Source organism: Protopterus annectens, chromosome 13.part0 (genome assembly GCF_019279795.1).
Source record: "Protopterus annectens isolate FY-2018-M chromosome 13.part0, PAN1.0, whole genome shotgun sequence".
Taxonomy (NCBI): Eukaryota; Metazoa; Chordata; order Ceratodontiformes; family Protopteridae; genus Protopterus; species Protopterus annectens.
This window is the reverse complement of record NC_056747.1, coordinates 442666482-442687787: the sequence shown is the minus strand read 5'-3', so window position 1 is coordinate 442687787 and position 21306 is coordinate 442666482. Positions and strand designations below refer to the sequence as shown.

At 42.8% G+C, this 21306-nt stretch overlaps 1 protein-coding gene across 3 annotated transcripts in view; it reads left to right on the top strand.

Annotated features, from left to right (window-relative positions):
* HMG20B (high mobility group 20B) overlaps positions 1 to 21306 on the top strand; it is a 197150-nt gene that overhangs the window by 55727 nt on the left and 120117 nt on the right. For all 3 annotated transcript variants that reach the window (XM_044054088.1, XM_044054089.1, XM_044054090.1), the window contains exon 6: positions 16602 to 16722. In XM_044054088.1, coding sequence (XP_043910023.1) covers positions 16602 to 16722 — 121 coding nt within the window. The remainder of the gene's footprint in view (positions 1 to 16601; positions 16723 to 21306) is intronic.

Sequence of the window (21306 nt, the reverse complement as noted above, 5' to 3'; positions counted from 1 at the left end):
TATATGATATCATTTAATATTTAAAGAAATTTTAGGCAGTTTGTAGAGAAATTAAATGTAAATTAGTCTAATACAAACATGAACTGTAATATGAACTGAGGGAACAGGTTTATGGTATATTTAGAGAGAAAGTCAAAGAAGAGAATCCGATAGCCGTAAGGAAGTAAGTGAAAAAGGGAGAATAAGGAGGTATAAGGAATGAAAAGGTACTTGTTCACATTTAGGGATATAGCTTATCCTGGTTTTGAGCAAGAACAGAGATCGATTTTGGCTGGGAAGTCTTTCAGTGTGGTTTTGAAAGATGGAAGGGAGTTATGGCTCTTATCCTTGGTGTCATAGGTTCATATGTAGATACTAGGCTAATGGCCCTAGGGCCTATATAAGTCTAGCCAAAAAGGTACCCTGGCTTTCGCCACCCAAGAAAATTATTTTCCTGTGCCCCTGTCGATCAGAGTCACAGAAGTGATCCCTGGGGTGAATTTCCTATTTCCCATCCAACCATCAAGATTTTTCTTGGAGTGCTGATGAGGAGCTTTGTGTAATATAGATAGGTAGTTTGTTCCAGAGTATGAGAAGTCTGTGGGACAGGAATCTATCCCTCCAGCATTTATTGTGGTGACAAGGTTTAGGTCCCTAGAGCGTGTAGCTCAGAGGGATTGGGATTTCTTTAAGTGGAGCATGTCCAACAGCTCTGGGTTTGACATAGCTTTATATGTTAGACCGAGATCGCCACTGAGTAGGCGATATGTGATAGAGTAAAGCTGGAGTTTTTTGAGACGGTCTGTGTAGGGCATCTGTTTGAGGCTGGTAATCCTCTTTGTGAGGTATTTCTGCGGCCTTTCCAGTTGTTGTAGATGTCTTGTGAGGTACATACCAAAAGGGGCGTTGTACTCTATAATGGTCTAATGAGTGATGAGTAGAGGGGAACAATTACCTTTTTTCCTGGATGAGAAACCTTTTGTGATGAAGTGTGCCACATAGAAGGATTTCCTGACTACTGTGGCGATGTGATTATCAAAGGAGAGACTACTGTCCACCTGTGTCCCAAGGTCTCTTATCACACTTTCGGTGTTAAGTAGACTACCACCTATGTGGTAGTTCATGGGTACAGAGTTTTTACCAAAAAGGATGACAATGCACTTTTTGGCATTGAGCTTGAGACCATGGCTTTGACACCAGGCATCTGTCTCAGTGAGGTCCTTTTGTAGGATGTCCACATCATTAGGAGTTTCGATTATGGCTCCTAGTTTTCAGTCGTCTGAGAACTTCATTAGCCAAAGACCTTCTTTGTTAGCCTGTACTTCAGAGAAGTTAATACCAAATAAGAGAGGACCCAGGACTGAACCCTGTGGTACTCCACTTGTCACTGGTCTGAAGTTGGATTTGGAGTCTGCTACTTTCACAGTGTGGGTTCTGTCAGTGAGCCAGTTGGCAACCCATCTTGTGACATAGGGATTTATACATAGTTTAGTGAGTTATCTATAATTCCAGAGTGGGGGATGGTGTCAAGCCTTGGCAAGATCTAGATGGGCTGTGTGAACTACCTTACCCTCATCTACGGCTTTGATGACTGCTTTAAAGACGTCTGTCAGGTTTAGGAGACATGATGTGCCTTTTCCAAACCCAAACTGGGTGGGGTCCAGAGTTTGGAGATTACCAGTGTCTTTGTTTATAAGTTCCATGATGATACGTTCCATGTCCTTGCAGACCAGGCTTGTCAGGCTAATGGGGCAGTAGTTCCTGGGGTCCGTGATGGATCCCCCTTTGTGGAGTGGGATAAATGTCACTGTGTGCCATTCAGTGGGCACAAAACCTGAGGTGAGGCTATAATTGAACATGGTACTTAGGTGGGGTGCCAGTTCGTTCTGTAATTCATGTAGAACGCAGCCTGGGATGTTGTCAGGTCCCATGGATGTTATGCTTTAGAGAGTGTGGTTTTTACCTGTGCAGCTGTGATTACAGGAACTTTGCATTCTTCTGGTATAGAGATGGGCCCTTTAGGGGGTGAGGGGGGGGTAAAGTTAGCATCTGCCAGGATGTTGGCAATATCAGTTCATTCTGTATATTTAGTGCCATTGTGCTGCAACTCAGAGCAGATCTGTGTGTTGCCGTTGAGATTCTTGGCATAGCTATAGAATGCTTTGTGGTTGTCTTTAGAAACAGCGATGATTTTGTTTTCGTAACTAGCTTTGGAGGATTTTATGAGAGATCTCAGCTTCTTACTGAGGCTGACCAGGGAGTTCCTCCAATCACGGGATTTTACTGTTGTTTTTTTTTTTTTTTTTTTTACAGAAGTTTCTTTCTTCTGTTGTAGAGTTTGTTTATGGCAGCTAGCATCTTGGGTTCTGTTAGGGATAGCACGATCCATGCACTCGTGTTAAGTGCTTATAAAGTGCATTTGTGTAGGATTCAGCAGTCGTACCTCTATTGTCCGTCTGCATGGGTGTCATGAAGTTTGCCAATTCTGTCTTAAGAAGCGTAAAGTTGGCTTTGGATAAATTTTTTTATGGTGGTTTCCCTAATGGGGGGCGGGATGTGGATGTCTAGAGTGATTAGCTTGTGGTCGGATCTGACCAATGAGGAACTGACCTCTGGTGTGGAACCCCACCCACTCAATCCCTGTTGTAACATTTGTGCAATTACTGTACTTAATGCATTCCCTGATGTGTAGTGTATCCCTACCCCCCTAATCCCTCTTGTAATGTTAGTTTCATCACATCACTTAAAGGATTCCTGGGTATCTGGTGTATCCCCCCCACCCCTGGTCCCGTTCGTAACATTGGTGTTGATACAGCACTTTAGGGATAAATCCCTGGTGTCTTGTGTATCCCTCACCCCCATTCACATTAAAGTGTCGGTTCTATGTGGCACTTTAAAATTAAGCCCTTGTGTCTAATGTTTCTACCGTTACATTTGTGCTCATGACTGACTGACAGTAAATTGAGGGTCAGCCACACAAAACACTCAATAATACAAAAAAATAAGTAAATTCACTGTGAAAGCTACTTTTATTAACTATGACCCACTTAACACATTGCACTAAATAGCTTGAGTGTTGCAGAAAATATATACACCCCATTTAAGTACGACAGAGTACAGACCCCTCTCAGACAGCCCCCCCTCCCCTCAATAACATGAAACAGACATAAGAGTGGCTCTTATGCTTCTGAATTGTCTCTCATCCAAACTTTGTAACTGTACAGCTGGCAGCATAACAGCACTGTAAGAATAGCAGCTCTACCCAGTATATTCCATCTTCAGTACCACAGCAACCGTTTTTTGGTTGTGAACGGAGTGTGGGAGAGCTCATTCAATTTTGAAGGAGCTGATTTGTTCTGATGGACACCCTGATATACTGAGACGCAAACATGGACATGCCTACAAACTTTCTAGAAAGCAAGAAATGTATACAAAAAAGGATGTAAAACCTTCTTGGGATGAAGGATGTGAAATCTTTTTACTAGAAATATACATAAGTGTTCATCTGGCAGCAGAACAACACTATGAGGTTAGTAGCTGAATCTAATTCAAAATGCATTCCTCCTTAGTTTTTCAGTAACAGAATGTTCAGCCTTTGGTTGCACAATGAACATTGGATGAACATTGGACAGAAAAAAAAAAATAAATTGCTACCAACTGACTTGTTCTGACAAACGCATACACATTAGGACAGTGAGACATGAAGAAGAGTATTTAATAATGGACAGCAAGTATACAGTGACAATACTGATAACAGTTAACATTCTTTGGAAAACTGTACAGTGGGTATGCAGTTTCAAAACAGATTACAGTTAACCTACACTGATGGCTAAATATGTTTGTTCAGGTAGGTAGACTAGGAGAGATTGGAAATGAAAGTAGAAGGAAAATAGCGGGTAGTGTTAGGGTAGCAGTAAAGAGACGAGGGTAAGAATGCAGCATAAGTATGTTGAATATATATATTAGGGCTGCTGTTCGATTAAAAAATGTAATAGGAATTGCTTGATGAAAAGTTTTAATCAAAACTGACTGCATGTTAATTGACATTTTTTCCTTCAAGCATATTAGTCTAGCACTTTTTGATATAAACTGAGAATGAAATTATTTTTTCAGCCAATTGCTTAGGCAGTCCAGTTTATTTAAAATAATTGTTCAAGGGATGCTCTTTTTTTTTAATTGACAACGTATCCAGACACTGAAAATAAGTATTCACAAGGGACACTAGTGGCTGGGGGTGATGAACAGTTTCTGGCTAACTTAGCCAGGACTAGGTAATTGTCCTTATGTAGCTTCCACATGGATTGAAGTCAGTCATTTTGTTTCTCAAGTCTGTATCACTCGATAACTGCTGTCTTAGAGGAGGAGAGAGACATCAGTGGCTCATCTTCAGAATCTGATGAATGTTCATGCATTCGCAGTCTCTTTGTGGGTGGTTCTTCTTCTAGTTGATTACCATGTTGATCAGAATGTTCCACAAGAGCTTATAGCTCTTGCTAAACCTTGTGTCTTTTGTCCTTTTTCAAGCTTTAAGATTTTTGAAACATTGGTCCAGTTCAATCGCATTTTCTAACCACGAAAGGTTGAGGTTCAGTTTGTATTGTTTTAGATGAGTCAAAAATGCTTCTTTGAAATGTATAATGCTAGCAGGGTCATCATCAGATACTACCATTTCGAATTCAAGGTAACAGAGGGTTGGAAGTATCATTGAGCAGGAAATGTACTGCTCTCCGCCCAGTAATTCTGTAGCGTAGCGACGGGGATTGAGAACTGTTTGTATCAGACACAGTTTCTCGCACTCTGTCTCCGTTGGTAGAGTGAGCCTGTGTTTGTGGCTTAGCTGTATTAGTTTTCAGCACAGCTTCTTTGTTGTTTAGAAGTCATTCGATCATCTGAAGAGATGAATTCCAATGTGTGAGAAAATCCTGAATTAACTTTTCCTTTTGCTGATACAGTTGCACCTGCTGCATTGTCAACTCAACACTGTTCACAGGACTACTGTATTTAAAGTATCCCACAATTTTGTGGTATTTAGCTAGGAGGCCTTCAGTTGCAGACTCTGCATCTGTTTTATTTGTAGACAACTGAAGGCTGTGTGCTGCACAGGACATGTTCAGAAATGCTGGTCTTCCTAGAGCAGCTGTCACATTATGTGCTGTGTTCGTGCCAAAAGTAGTCACTTTCTGATAAATTCCCCATGATTGTGCCACTGATGAAAAGATGTTCTTCGTGTTTCACTGTTGCAGTCATCACATTTGGGTTATCTGCTTGCAGTAGCCCTCAGTTGGCCTGATTATCAAAGTCCTGGGTCCTGTGTCGGTTGCTGTCTCATCTTCCATGACGTTAGGTAGTCAGGGGTATAAAGCATGCAGCCGATGCCATTACATCAGTCTTTCTTGCCGTGCGGTGCCTGAAGCAGAAGCAGTTCGCAAGTAACGGTCGTCCGACTCCTGAAATTTTCGTTTTCGAGTTTCAGAACTGAAGTCTTCAACTAAAGCGAAGTACCCCGGTGGGGAAACTTTTTCTTGCTCTAAAACAATGTCAGTAAAAGTCAATAATTGTATTACTTGTGGAAAGCAAATACCTCATAAAGATTTTCATTCGTACTGTATTCCTTGCCTAGGCCCTGACCACAACATACCTCACTGTCGGTTTTGTGCCTTATTTAAGCAACAAACTATTCATCATCTGTATATTTTCGCTTCTAAATATTTTGGTACTCTGTTCAATTATCCAGATATGTCTTCGGTAAGCCATTCGACTACCGACATTATGAAAAAATGCAAAGACAAAGACAGAGACAGGTCGCCTAGGTCCAAAGCTGCCGACAATGCTTCTCCTAAGTCAGTCGCCAGTTCGCCGGTACTCAGGCACTTTCGCAGCCCCTGATACCCACCACTTCAGATTCACAGGCAGTCTGATATGCCGCGAGATGCTTCAACTGTGGAACCTGTGGATGTCTCTACCTTGGATGGGTCTGGACCCGCTGTGCAGGCACCGGTTTCTGAGGGTGTATTCAGGCCTACTGACTTGCATATTAAACCGACGCCATCTTCTTCTTTTTCAAGGCCTAAAACTCGAACCATGCCCAGACCGCATGGTCAGGCCTCTATGCCTAAAAAACAAACAATAAGAATGGCTAAAGACCTTATTACTTTAATCAGGGGAAGCCAACCTTCCTCCTCTGATACCTAGAACTGAATTTGCTTATGATACTTCTGACCAGGATTCTGAAATTTCTGTTTCCTCTAATGAACAGGATTGACCCTTATCTACTTATGAGTATTCTGACGCATAGGACTCTACCCCCCCCCCCAAAAGAGGATTTCTCTTTTGGTGAAACCTTGCATACTCTTAGGGAGCAGTTTCGCTGGAAAGCCAGGATTACTCTGATTCTAAAAAGAGGCTTAGGGATTTCTTACTCCTGCCTCAGCACAGGCCTTTAGCTATCCCTCCTGTACTAGACATTGTTGATGATACCTTTTCGGAATCTAGCTTGGCCCCTGACTCTTTACCTCCTGCTCCCAGAAAACCTGATGGATATTACAGGGTTCCTGACTTTTACAAGTTCCTTTTTAAAAATCCTACTGCGGATCCTGACACCATTTCACAGGGACCCAAAGGCATTAAGGCTACTACTGCCAAAAATCCTACCTCCTCTGATAGAGACTCCTGGGTGCTGTATAGATGGGGTAAGAAGGTATACACTTCTGCAACCTTGGCCATTAGGGTCTTAAATTGCCAGTTTCAGAGTATCAGCAGCATATTACTGGATTGCTTAAACAGAAAATGATGTTGATTCCTGATTGTGCTGAAAACAAGGATTTACAGGATTTAATGCATTCTGCTGAACAGGTTGGAAAACATACTTTGCAATGTGGTTTTGATTCTCTAGAGGCATCTTGCAGGGTTGCTGTCACTGGGTCTGTACTTAGAAGGCATGTTTGTTTTAAGGAGCAATCCTTGCCGGATCATGTTAAAGCTAAATTGCTGGATGCTCCCTTAAATCAGGACTGCCTGTTTGGCAACAAAGCAGAAAAAGTTCTTAAAAAGATGGAGGAAAAACCTAAATCTGTGCAAACTGTTCAAGATTTCCTACAAGTACAGCCTCCAAGATTTAGTAGGCATTGACCCTCTAAGAAATGGTCCTTTCCTGCCTCTTCCAGGCCTTCTCAGTCCAAACCCAGAACCAGCATAACACCCAGGCTTCAGTCCCAGGGTACGCACAGGACTAAGCAGTGGGGGACTCCCACTTCCAAGTCAGGGATTAGTAAGACTTCCCCCTATGGTAAACTGCCTCAATGACTTAATTTTAAAACTTCCAAGCACTTCTCAACTGACTGCTCCTTTAGGGGGAAAGATTGCTCTGCAGGCAAAAAACTGGGAACTCATTACCCAGGAAAAATTGGTTTTAAATATAGTTTCCCAAGGATACAGATTTCACTTCCACACCTTACCAACCTCAAACGGTTGGCCAGATCTACCCCCAAATCAGTGTGCAGAGGCTCAAAAGCAAGTACTCTCTCTCTTAAGCATAAAGGCTATTCAAACTGTACCAGAAGAGGAAAAGGGACAAGGTTTCTACTCCAGACTTTTCCTGGTACCCAGAAAAGACGATTCATGGCATCCTATCCTGGACCTTTCTACCTTAAACACCTTTTTGGTGATTCCAAATTCAAGATGCTAACTCTTCCCCAGTTACTTCTGTGCTTGGTAAGGATGCCTGGTTGGCAACACTGGATTTAAAGGAAGCCTACCTGCACATCCCAATCAGGGAATCTTGCAGAAGATACCTACGCTTCAAAGCAGGCTACATGCACCATCAGTTCTCTGCACTTCCCTTTGGCTTATCTACTGCGCCCAGGGTGTTCACAAAGTGCCTAGCTGCAGTCATTGTATTTTGCAGGCAAGGAAATATTCAAATATACCCATACCTGGACAATTGTCTAATTCAGACAGAAAGCCAGGACATACTTCTGAATCATCTGGCATTTGTACAAAAGGTGTTAATTTGTCTGAGGTACACCATAAACGAAAAGAAATCACATCTGGTACCCTGTCAACAAATTATATTCCTGGGAGCAAGCTTAAACACAACTTCCCAGATGGCTTTCCTCAAGCTAGAGAAACAAATTCATTTGAAAATTTACTTCAGACTAGTGGCCACAAAAACCCTGCTATCTGCAAGGCAAATACTGCAAGCCTTGAGGTTCATGGCCTCATGCATTCTACTAATTCCATATGCAAGATTGCATATGAGGAAACTGCATTGGTATCTAAAAAGTCTATAGTGTCAACATTCTCAGGATCTAGAAGCAGTGATTCCTATCATACCTTGCCTGTGGTTAGAATTCCTTTGGTGAGCAGAGACCTGCCACCAAAACAAGGGATTACCATTCACTCTACCCCCTGCCGCCCAAACCCTAACAACAAGATGCATCGGACTATGCATGGGGGGCTTACCTGGCAGGGAAGTGCATTCAGGACAAATGGAACCCAAGTCAAATGCACCTGCATATCAATCAAAAAGAAATGTTAGCTGTACAGAATGCTCTGACAGTCTTCAAGGACCACATTCTTCCAGGACAATTAATGATAAAGATGGACACCACCACTTTTATGTGGTACATAAACAAGCAGGGGGGGGGTACCCATTCTTACCCCCTCTGGAGACTAGCCATGGCTCTGTGGAACACAGCATTGAGCTACCAAGTGCATCTACAGGCTCAGTTCCTGCCAGGAAAACTAAATACACTGGCAGACAAACTAAACAGAAATCTCATGGACCCACACGAGTGGAAACTGGAACCAAAGACTTTCAACATGTTGATCAACAAATGGGGGAGCCCAGATATAGACCTGTTTGCCTCCCCCCAGAACTACCAATTGGACAAATTCTGCACAAGGACTCCCCACAAACAAGCTTGGAAAGTGGATGCTGTGTCCTTCAGTTGGAAAGGTCTATCAGTTTATGCCTTTCCTCCTCTGCCTCTTCTCTCCAAAGTACTACTAAAGATCAAACAGGACAAACCAAGGATGATACTGATTGCACCAGACTGGCCACGCCAACAGTGGTAGCCCCTCTTGCGCAGTGTGTCACAGCTAACCCCATGGCACCTGCCTCAGACCCCTACCATGCTGTCACAGCAGGAGAGCCAGATTCTCCACCCCCAGCATCAAACCCTGAACCTGGCAGCCTGGTTAATTATCTAATCTGTCCGTTACCATCCCTCAGTAAACAAGTGTTGAATGTCATTTTGGAAGCAAGGAGGCCTAGTACTAGAAAATCTTATGCTGAAAAATGGAAAAGATTCTATGCCTGGAACCGAACTCAAGGGATGGCAACAGCAGTACCCAATTTACCTCGGATATTTCAATACCTAACTGAGATGCTTCACAAGGGCCTTTCCTTTTCCTCAATCAAAATTCACACCTCAGCCATTTCAGCTCATTACAACACAGAACCACCCCTCTTTTCTCACCCACTGCTCAAGAAGTTCCTCAAAGGGACCAAAAACTTAAGGCCACCCAGGAGAGCCCCAACTCCAGCTTGGGACCTTAACTTTGTATTGGAAAAACTCACTCTTCCTCCTTTTCAGCCAGCTGCAACTGCAGAGCTAAAATTCCTTTCCTGGAAAACAGCTTTCCTTTTAGCAATCATTTCGGCAAGAAGGGTATTTGAATTACAGGCCCTTATGGCAGTGGAGCCTTTCATCATCTTTCATGCGGACACGGGTGTCCTTCAGGACCAATCCCTCCTTCATGCCCAAAGTGGTATCCAGTGTGGCTCTTAATCAATCCGTTCATTTGCCAACCTTCTTTTCTAATCCACAGAACAAAGGAGAATGAATACTGCACTCCTTAGATGTGCACTGAAAACTTAGATACAGGACTAAACCTCAAAGGAAATATGAACAACTGCTGGTGGCATTTGCTGCAGGGGCAGGGGGGAAGGCTATTTCAAAGCAAACCATTTCTAAATGGATAGGCCATTGCATTCATTTCTGCTTTAAGCACCATGGAAAACCTATCCCACAGGGGATCAGACCCCATTCAACCAGGGCTGCATCTACCTCTACAGCCTTTCTCAGAGGTGTCCCTACCAGAGACATCCTAGAAGCTGCTACCTGGCGTTCTTTACATACTTTCACCAAGCATTACCATTTGCCAATTTCCTCTAAATCCAGAGCTGGCTTTGTCACTGCAGTCTTGCAGGGCCTTATAGCTGGTCATAATGCTATCCAAATTCCTCCTCCCATCCTTAGCTTTGGGAATGTACCCAAATGTGATGACTGCAACAGTGAAACATGAAGAATATAGTACAGTTGTGTACGCTTACCATAAATGTAGATGTTCGAGTGTATTCCCTGTTGCAGTACTGGTTACCCTCCCTCCAGCCCCCTGACTTCTTTTGGCTATACCTCTATTCTCCTTTACTATGCTTAAAAGCTTTTTGGTGTATTTGCTTTTTTGTTGGAGGTATAACCTTGTATGTATGTGTGTATGTATAATATATACGTATATATATATATATATATATATATATATATATATATATATATATATATATATAAAATTGCTTCCCATTAGGGGGGCACCTGACATCTGGGGCAAGACAAACTGATGTAATGGCATCGGCTGCATGCTTTATACCCCTGACTACCTGACGTCACGGAAGATGAGACAGCAACAGATGCAGGACCCAAGACTTTGATAATCAGGCCGACTGAGGGCTACTGCAAGCATATAACCCAAATGTGATGACTGCAACAGTGAATACACTCGAACATCTACATTTATGGCAAGTGTACGTAACTGTACTTTCTCTGCACAGTCTGAATAGTGTTGTTCTTTAGTTTGCTTAACGTACAGTGCAAAGAAGTGAGAAACCCAGTCTTTGTCAATGAAATGACAAGTAATGCCAAAGGAGCTATCATTAGCCATGGACTACCAATATTTGCCTGTTAAAACTACAAATTCAACTCCTGACTTATATTTTCTGTCTCTCTCTCTCTCTCTCGCTTGTACAACTTGTCAATTTGATTGCTAATGACTGATCTGGAAGGCAGAGTATATGACAGATTTCCACTGGCGACATGAATAATGTCTTTGATACCTTCATCAGTGACAGTGTTAATCAGTTGACTGTTCTCAGCAATCCATCTTACAATAGTGTTAGTATTGTTGTTGTATTTCCCTTGATCCTTTGGTTTTGCCATCTCCTGATGTTCAACTGATGTAGTCTGGCGAGGCGCTGATTCAACTTTAGTTGATGATGTGGCCAATGTTCATGACTCATCATGAGCAGTAAATGCATGTTTGGTTCACAGGTGATAATTCAGCGACTAATTGCTATAATGATATTTAAACTCTTTCTTACAATATTTGCAAACCACAATATCAGTAGCTTTAAAAACAAACTTTCCATTCAAAATTGTTCTTTCCACCTTTTATTCCATTTTAAACCAACTCAAAAGTGGTCACTTTCCCCATGATCTTGCCACTGATGAATACTGTTTTTCCATTTGACCCATTTGAACCAACTTCCATTTATCACTCACAAAAGGAAGACTGGAAACAACACGGGAAGTGATGAAGTGAAGCTGACCCAGCGCTGCTTACTTAACAACATGTGAATTAAGTAACACACATAGCTGTTGCATAAGAAATTTTAATCACCGATAAATTTTCCACATTAACTGCACTCGTGAATGGCGATTAATCAGCAGCCCTAATATATATGTATGTATGCATAAATCAAAAAAGCAACAGTTATTAAGAAATACAACTCCATATCCCTCCCACACCACGTTATTCATGTTTTAACCCCAACTCTACACATTAACTTACTAAAAAAACCTTTCCCTTGCAGCACCAGTAAACGAGATGCACACAAATGCACATGTACAATGCAAAATTTATCCCCTTCCCTAGCCCTCAATGTAATCTTAATCCACGACCATGCGCACAAGCACATGCGCAGACACACACACACACACACACACACACACACACACACACACACACACATAAATCTCACTCACACACACACACACACACACACACACTCTCTCTCTCTCCATTTCTCATACACTACCACTTATATAATCCACTCACTAAGAACAACATTCATTTTTGCTCCTTTTGTTCACTCCTGAGTGCATTCAACAAATTCCTACAGCAGAAATATCTGTCATGGACATTTGCGTTAGACAGAGAGAATGATGGCAGTGTGTGTGTGTGTTCATAGGTTCATTGGTGTGTACTAGGCTAATGACCCTAGAGCCTTTACAAGTCTAGCCCATAGGATTACCCTGGCGTTTTGCCACCTGACCTTAGTTCCTAGTCCCTCTGTTGAGTAGAGCCACTGTAGTGATCCCCGGGGTGAATTTTCTATTTCCCATCCACTCCTCAAGATTTCTGTTGAAGAGGGCCAGTGAGGTGCTTTGCTTGACATGTATGGGAAGTCTGTTCCATAGCATGGGCAGTCTCTGGGTTATGAACCTGTTCCTCCAGCATGTTCTGTTGATTGTGGTAATGAGGTTGGGGTCTCTGGTGTGTGTGGTGTGGAGGGATTGGGATTTCTTTAGATGTAGCATTTCTAACAGAGGTGGGTCAGATATGGCTTTGTAAGTCAAGCAGAGATCGCCTCTAAGTAGGCGATATGAGACAGATAATAGTTGGTGATTTTTTGAGTCTGTCCATATAGGACAAATATTTAAGGCCTAGGATCCTCTTTGTGAGGTACTTTTGTGGCCTTTCCATTTGTTGCAGGTGTATAGTGAGGTATATGCCAGATGGGGCATTGTACTCGATGACTGGCCTAATGAGGGAAGAGTCGAGGGAGGCAATGACCTCTTTCTTCCTGGATGCAAAACCCTTAGCAATGAGATGTGCCACATAGAAGGACTTACTGACCATAGTGGCAATCTGGTGGTCAAAAGAGAGGTTGCTGTCAGCCTGTGTTCCCAGATGTCTTATAACTCCTGTGTTCAGTGGACTACCATCAGTGTGGTAATTCAAGGGAACTGGGTTTTTCCCAAGGGGGTGATGACACATATTTCTTGGCATTGAGCTTAAAGCCATGGTTCTGACACCAATATTTGGTGTCATTGAGGCCTTTCTGTAGGATGTCAACATCACTTGGGGAGTTAATAATAGCTTCCAACTTGCAATCGTCTGCAAACTTTGTCAGCCAGAGTCCCTTCGTGCTGGTCTGGACTTCAGAGAAGTAGATACCAAATAGGAGAGGACCCAGTGGGACTCCACTTGTGTCTGGTTGGCAGTCTGACTTGGAGTCAGCTACTTTTACACTGTGAGTTCTATCTGTGAGCCAGTTTGCAACTCACCTAGTGATGTAGGGGTTGATGCTTAGCGTAGTGAGTTTTTATATGATTCCCGAGTGGGGAATGGCATTAAAGGCCTTGACCAGATCAAGGTAGGCTGTATGAACCACCTTGCCTTCATCCACAGCTCTGTTGACTGACTCAAAGAAGTCAACCAAGTTGAGCAGGCATGATCTACCCTTCACAAAACCAAACTGTGTAGGATCCAGAGTTTGGAAATTCCCTATATCCTTGTTTATTAAGTCCATGATGATGTGTTCCATAGCTTTGCATATCAGACTCATCAGGCTAATTGGGTGATAATTCCCGGGGTCTGTAGTCACTCCTCTTTTGTGGAGAGGGATGACTGTAGCAGTGCGCTATTTGGTAGGGACAGAGCCTGAGGTGAGGCTGTGATTGAACAGGGCACACAGGTGAGGTGCCAGGTTACTCTGTAGTTCATGTAGAACACAGCCAGGGATTTTGTCAGGTGTCATAGAAGCTGTATTCTTGGTCTTGGACAGTGCTGTTTAACCTGTGCAGCAGTAATACTGGGTGCCTGGCAATCTACTGGTGTTGTGATTGGTCCTGGGGGGGGGGGGGGTAAAGTTAGCACTGAATCTGTCGGCCAGTATATTGGCAATATCTGTTGGCTCGGTATAGGAGGTACCATTGTGCAGTAGCTCAGCGCAAGTCTGGGTATTGCTGTGGAGATTCTTTACATAACTATAGAAGGCCTTGTGGTTGTCTTTACTATATGGTGCAATTCTGTTTTCATAGCTAGCTTTAGAGGATTTGATGAGGGATCTCAACCTTTTGTTGAGGCTGATAAGGAAGATTTTCCAGTCTTGGGACTTCACCTTATTCCGCACCAGTTTCCTCCTTCTGTTGTAGACTTTGTTTATGACAGGGGACCACCAGATTGGCCTCCTTTTTTTTTCAGGAGAGCATCTTAGTTCTGTTGGGTATGGCAAGATCCATGCATTTATGTACGTGTTCGTACAGTGCATTGGCGTATGATTCGCCGGTCATGCAACTATTCTGCATTTGCATTGGTGCAGTGGAGTTAGCCACCTCTGTTTTTAGGAGCCCAAAGTTAGCTTTGGAGAAGTTTTTCATGGTGGTTACCTTTGTGGGAGAGGGGTGGGAGGGATGTGTATTTCCAAGGTGATTAGTTTGTGGTCGGATCTAACCAGGGATGAGTTGACTATTGGTGTAGAGCAATGGTCGCCCATGTTAGTAATGACCAGGTCAAGGATGTTGCTACCTCTAGTGGGGGTAAGAACAAGCTGGTCCAGAGCATTGGAATTAATGATTTCCAGAAAGCATTGGGCAAGTATATTGGTGCAAAAGTAGTTTTCCCAGTTAATGGAGAGGTAGTTGAAGTTGCCCAGTATGAGAGTGTTAGGTTGGACCTTAATATTCGCCAGGGTGCTTAGGAACGTGGAGTGTGAATCTTGGGACATAGTTGGGGACCTATAGCAGGCTACGACCTGAATCGCTGTCTTACCCAGTGTTAGCTGCACCTGAAGTATCTCAGATGCGTTATGTTGGGCTACCAGTCTGGAGGTGTGCGCATCCTTTATGAATATGGAAACCCCCCCCCCTTTGGAGCTTTGGTCCAAGTTCTGGGGCCGAATGAGTTATAGCTTGGTAGTGCAGGGGTACTTTCTGCTGCCTTGAACCAGGCCTCTGTTACAGCACAAATGTCTATGTTCTCCATTTTAAGAAGTGCTTCGAAGGAGTGCATTTTGAGATTTAGACTTCTAGCTTTGAGCAGCATGACTCTCAGATTGCATTTTTGTTTGTAGCTGTTACAGTGGTAATTTGGTCTTTGGAACACTGCCTAAAAAAAGCACTATAGGGGTGGCAAGAGCCTTTGCCAGTATCCGGAAGCCCAGGGGGTGACAGATGCAGGCTATCTCTGGCAAAGCATCGAGGTCTGTCAGTCAGGTCTTCCCAGGCAGAAAGAACTGGATCCCCTTTAGAATGACACCAAAAACTTAGGCAATTGTTGAAATCGGTCATTTTCTGCTTGTACTGTGGTATCATTCTGGGTGATGGTAGGATGCTGCTCAGGGCTAGGGTTATACCTGCCTGGGCTACATAATGCAAGAGCTCCTCCATGTCTCTTTTCATGTAGTCCAAGGAGGTATGTCTCGGGTCATTCACATCCACATGTACAGTTACAGAGTCATATTTGTACCTGTTGTTGGGGGACCTGAGTGCGTGCTTTATGTGGCGGATCCTGGCACCTGACAGGCAGCTGACTGTTACTTTCTCCTTATTCAGTCTAGTGAGTGGGACGTCAGTGTGCCTCACTATCGAGTCACCTGTGACCTAGTGTGTTGGGGCATGCTGTTTTGCCTTAGGGGCTTTGGTTGAGTGGCACACTGTTTAGGAGAGTTTTGTCTCCTCATTTAGTGTTGTGTTGTGGTGGTAGGATGTTTCTGCCTTGGATGTCTCTGCTGTTTGTCTTGTCTATTGAGAGCCTCCGCAAAGGTAGGTGTGTGGTTTGTGTTTTTATGTGAAGGCAGTGCTGGTGTGTGTTCTGGAGGGCTATGTGTTCCATGTGGTGTGGTACAAGTGTTTGACCTTCTCCTCTTGACCAGCTGTATAAGTGCATCTCTCACAAGTCTGAGTGTTGAGAGGTAAGAGGAGAGGATTGTCAGTGTACATGAGGCAGTTGCTACATTGCCTGAGGATGCCCAAGTTCACCAAGTTAATAGGAGAAAGCACAGGGAACTGATCTTTTGTAATTTACATTGCATCGTGTGTGTGTGTGTACATTATATATATATTTTTTTAATTGAAGGAGTAGTTTGATGAGGGATACAATGCTCCTAGGCACCATCTAATACCTAATGGTGTTTGTGTTCTGCCTTTATATGCCTTAGTTTTGTCTTCTCTTTTCTCCCATTTGTGATAATGAAATTGTGTCTTCCGAGTGGGTTTTACATGAGGATTGAAAATATGTTTATATAAGGCTCTCAGTAACACTAGCTGCATTTCTTATTGCTTAAAGTATTCATTGTAAAAAGATTTTTGCTGACCCTGTGTTACTGAATGATGGAGGCAGTCTGCTGACCCAGCTTTGTGTTCCAGTACCCTTGAGCATTGTAGTGGTTTTGAGGGTTGGGTTTCATCAGAGTTGTTTATTGAAGGATGTTCACTACTGAGCTTGAGTGAGACGCATGTTGCTAATATGATGATATATTGTTAGACAACTGACAGAAATGCGACATTTGACTGTTTTAAATTATGACTCTTTAAAAGTATCTGCATTTTTCTGCTTCTTAGAGGTACTTGGATGAGGCAGAGAAAGAGAAACAGCAATATATGAAAGAGCTACGAGAGTATCAGCAGTCTGAAGCATACAGGATGAGTGCCGAAAAAATCCAGGAAAAGAAGATCAAGAAAGGTAGGCATAGATAAATAACTGCACCATCCACCCCTTAGCCAGTAACAGTCTCAGTAGGCCGTAAGTCTCTCATATTTAAATTCTGCAGCTCTCTTTGAAATCATTTAAGTTTTGCTTCACAGTGGGCAATATAGAAGGTCACCCTCCTTGTTTTGCCTCTGTTGCCAGCCTCCTAACATTAGGCTTCCTAAAGCAGTGTGGCAGCTGCCTTACACTCACAGGTTATAAACTCCCACTAAACACGAATAGCTAATGCTTGAGAGGTGCCATTACTTAAAAGATATGGAGACTTCACTGTCACAAAAAGCACAGACTTTGAGCATTGAAGTAACACACCACCCACAGTACACCCACCCCTGCCTCACAATGTGATGTCATATGCTGATGAGATGAAGAAATCCATAAGAATTGAGTCTTGGCAAAAATTAAAATCAAACATCACAGCACACAGTCTTTCACCTTTAACAAGGAGTCACCATGAGACGGAGTCTCAATTCCAATACACCAGACCACATACAAAAAAAAAATATTTTAGTGACTGGTGACTCCATAGTGAGAAGTGCACATTCTCCACTCAGTGGACTGGTATGGACAAAATCAGGGTTGAAAGTGAGTTGCCTTTCAGCTGCCAAGATCTTTGGTGTCTCATTGGCCCTTATGATCCTTGCACCAGACAAATATAAATTTGACATGGTGGTTGTACATATGGAGTGAATGATTTGGGGTGAAAAACCCTAAGGGAGATTCAGAGAGACCTCTCTGAGCTCATGGTCCGTGTCTCATATTGAAGCAAGACCCTGATACTGACCGGAATCCTCCTTTCTCCAGGAATGATGCTTAGGTACAAAGAAAAGATGATCGTTGTCAGCAGCAGTTTAAAAATTGGTGTCATTCTAGGAGGGTTCAGTGTTTGTCTCATGGAATGAAATGCCTGACAGCCCTACTTGCTTTAAAAAGGATGGGCTACACTTTTTCAAAGGTTACTGTATACTGGTTAAAGCCTTTGCTGCCCCCAAAGTCCCCTTTTTAGGCAAAGTTAGAACAGTGTCAAATTAGGGTGGCTCTACTCAGTGCCAGAAGTCTTGACAACAGGCTCCCCTACCTTGAAGCGCAGTGACATTTGGAAGGTATGCATGTATGTATAATCACTGAAACCTGGTTTAAATGCCCAGAAAGTCCTCTCTCCATACCTGGTTTAGTGCCTACTATGTCTTCAGTCAAATACTACTGTAATGACCTATCCATGTTTGTCAGACCGTGTCACCTGTAGACTGATTCCAGAAGACCCACAAATTGAACTTATCAAACTCCAAATTACACTAAATAAAAATTACTATCAATCAGTTTATCACCCTGTTCTAGAACATGTCAGGTTCCTAAAAGTCATAGATGAACTCCTCATAAAAGGGAACATTGTCATTCTTGGAGACTAACTACCTTTCAGTTGCCTACACTACTAATGTAGGATATGCACCAATGTGTTTAGACATAATAACTAATCCAGTAGACCAGATTGTTACTACCCCAGACAGAAAACAAAATGTTCTTGACCTGCTACTTACAAATGTAACATCGTTATGCACAACTCTCATAGTAACTCTCTCTCCATGTGAATCAGGCTGTAATCTAGTGACCTTTTCCTTGCAACTGTCTAAACCTCCTGAAACCAGTATGTCTGAATTCAAAAACTTCAAGTGCACAAATTTTAAATTATAGGTTCATAGGTGTTTACTAGCCTACCGACCACAATGACCTTTTTAAGCCTAGCCATTTATCCCAAATCTCTGACAAGTTTTGATACCCTTGGTAAGTGAAGCAGGGGCTTGGAAGATGAAGCATTTCTAAGCTAGGGCCTGGGAGATGAACCATTTACAGATTGCCTGCATCCATTAGAGATATAGGTACCAAACCAGAGATGAATGTCATGTTCCCCATCCAATTGTCAAAGTTGCACTTGAATTGGGTTGGGGAGGAACTCTGCTTCACATGGATGGTGAGCCTGCTCCAGAGATGGGGTAAACTCTGGGATTACATATCTGTCTCTCCAGCAGGTCCTATTTATATCACAGGCAAGGTTTAAGTCTTTAGAATGGGTAATTCTGGTGCTGTTTCTTTTTTCAGATATGTAGGAGGTCCAGAGTGCGGTCTGACAATGTCCCGTATGTTGGGCATAAATCTCCCCTTAAAAGCCTATCAGAGACAGAATACAGGGATGGAGCCTAGAGGCAGTCTGCATAGGACATTTTACTTAAACCATGTATTCTTCTAGTGAGGAACTTTTGTCTGGATGTTCCATTTGTTGGATATGCCTGGTTAGGTACATACCAAAGGGGGCATTCTACTCTGTGATGGGTCTAACAAATGCCGAATACAGTGGAACAATGACTTCCTTGGACTTTGATGCCATACCTTTATTTATAAGTTGCACAACATAGAATGATTTCCTCATTACTTTGAACACGTGATGATCAATTCTACAGTGAGGTTTTGGAATTCACTTTTAATAACATCACCCCAAACATTGCCTTGGCAGGACTATTAGATCATCTACTAAGACAATTGTAACAAATATATTTAAAGCCCTACAATCCATGTAGCTCACAAACCCACCATCATCACTTAAGAAATGTATTGAAAGTGCTGGAAAAGACGCAAGTATTCTTCCACCATGAGACTAGATAACATACCCAGCTGTTTGTTAAGTGATATAAATGTGCCCTGGTGAAACTTTTACGTAAGCTATTTAACCTGAACCTGCCTACAGGTCCAGTAGTGTGTGTACATCAGTGGTGATGCCACTTCATAAAGGTGGCCCTACTACTGACCCCATTAACTCTAGGCTTATCAGTCTAACAAGTCTTATTTAGAAGACCAAGGAACACATTATAACAGACTTGATTAACGTCAGCATTGAAATCACATCAGGCTGGATCATTGGCAATTTTATTTGGTAAAAGATAGATCTTGTTGAATTAACCCTGGAGCCTTTACAAAAAAACACTCCTTACAGGACACCTTACCCTGGAATGGATTGATAATGCATGCATCATCATCGAGACCTGGTTGAAGACAGTTGAGAGCACCCCATCACTCCAAAGCTTCAACACCTGTGGCACGTTCAAGCTGCCCTCACTAGATGAAGGCACTAAAAGCACCTGTGTCCTTATATTTGTAAAACAAAATTTCAGCTCTACAGGATAACTATCTGGAATTCCTTCATGCTCTCCAACACTGCCCCACCACTTGTACCTTGTTCTGTCTTTTATCCAGCTTGTCCATTTTATCCTGTTGCAAATGGATCTTCTGCGAACATGGCCAGTTCTTTGGTGTAGAGTGATAAAACCATGACTACACAGGAAATGACCAGAGACAGACTAGTGGCTTGGATGGCTATCGGAATTGGTTAGGGTGGATGGAAGTGAGCAGCTGCTGCTCTCTCCCACAGCCTAAGGGTGAGGATGGTGGCTTTGTCTTGTGACAGGGGTGACAGAGAGTTGGGAGTGCTTGGTGTTACCCGATGGAGTCTGAACCTACTAAACCTTGGCTTTCACAGTGCATCTCAGTGAGGCAGACGAGAGAAACTGCATGTGCGAGCATGCTTCCTTTTGGGAGACAGCAATGGTGAGCTCTGAGGAGCTGCTGAGTGGGAGAGACAGTTCCCAGGGTGAGACTGTAATATGTCCTCACAAGGACCAACAAGCCAGCCTGCTCCCTACCAGCTGACTGTCATTACGGACATAGAGGGCACATAAGCATTCCCATGCGGGAATGAATGGGTGTTAGGGCTCTCATCTCATATGGGAATGCCCAACACTCATACCCTCAGAATAAACATACCCATTAGTTGCTGGTAGTGAAGCCATCAGGTAAGGTCTGGGGGGGGCAAAGAAAAAGTGACTAACATGCATAAACAAATGGTACTGTGAACATGGTGTCACCCTAAATGCAGAAAAGTGCAGTATCGTGTCCTTTGGCAAACTGGGCCATCCATGCTGTTACCACATTAGTTTTACTCCCCTTGAAACAGACACTGTTACTAGAGTTTTAGGCCCATTTACCAACAGTGAGCCCTCTCTCCACCATCATGTAGGTGCATTTGTTAGGAAGTCCTATTTAGCCCATCTGATTACTAAGGGCATTTCCTCCAGGTCTATGGATATTATTATACCTGTCTACTCCTCTATCTGGCCCATAATTGAGTAGAGTGCTCCGTTTGATATATACCTGTCCAAATGTATGGTCCAACTGATTTGCCATATTTCACTTGGTATCAGGGATTTGCCTTATTTCTTTTGTAAAGTGCTAGTAAAAGGAAGCCGCCTTTGGAATGTAGTCATGAAGTGTTCTGATAAGAGTTATGTGCCTTGTGCAACTGCATCTGAAAGGTTATAGCTGTTTTTTTTTTTCCTGGGGAATTTCACCCTGCTTCAGTCATGTTCAGATGCATACAGTATTTTAAGTCTAGACTTAGCTGAACTGAAATTACTGTAAGTGCTTTATGTTCAGTTATTTGAAGACTGGCATGACAACAGTGAATCATTAATCATACTTCAATTAGTTGGCTTATTAGTTGGCTATTATTTT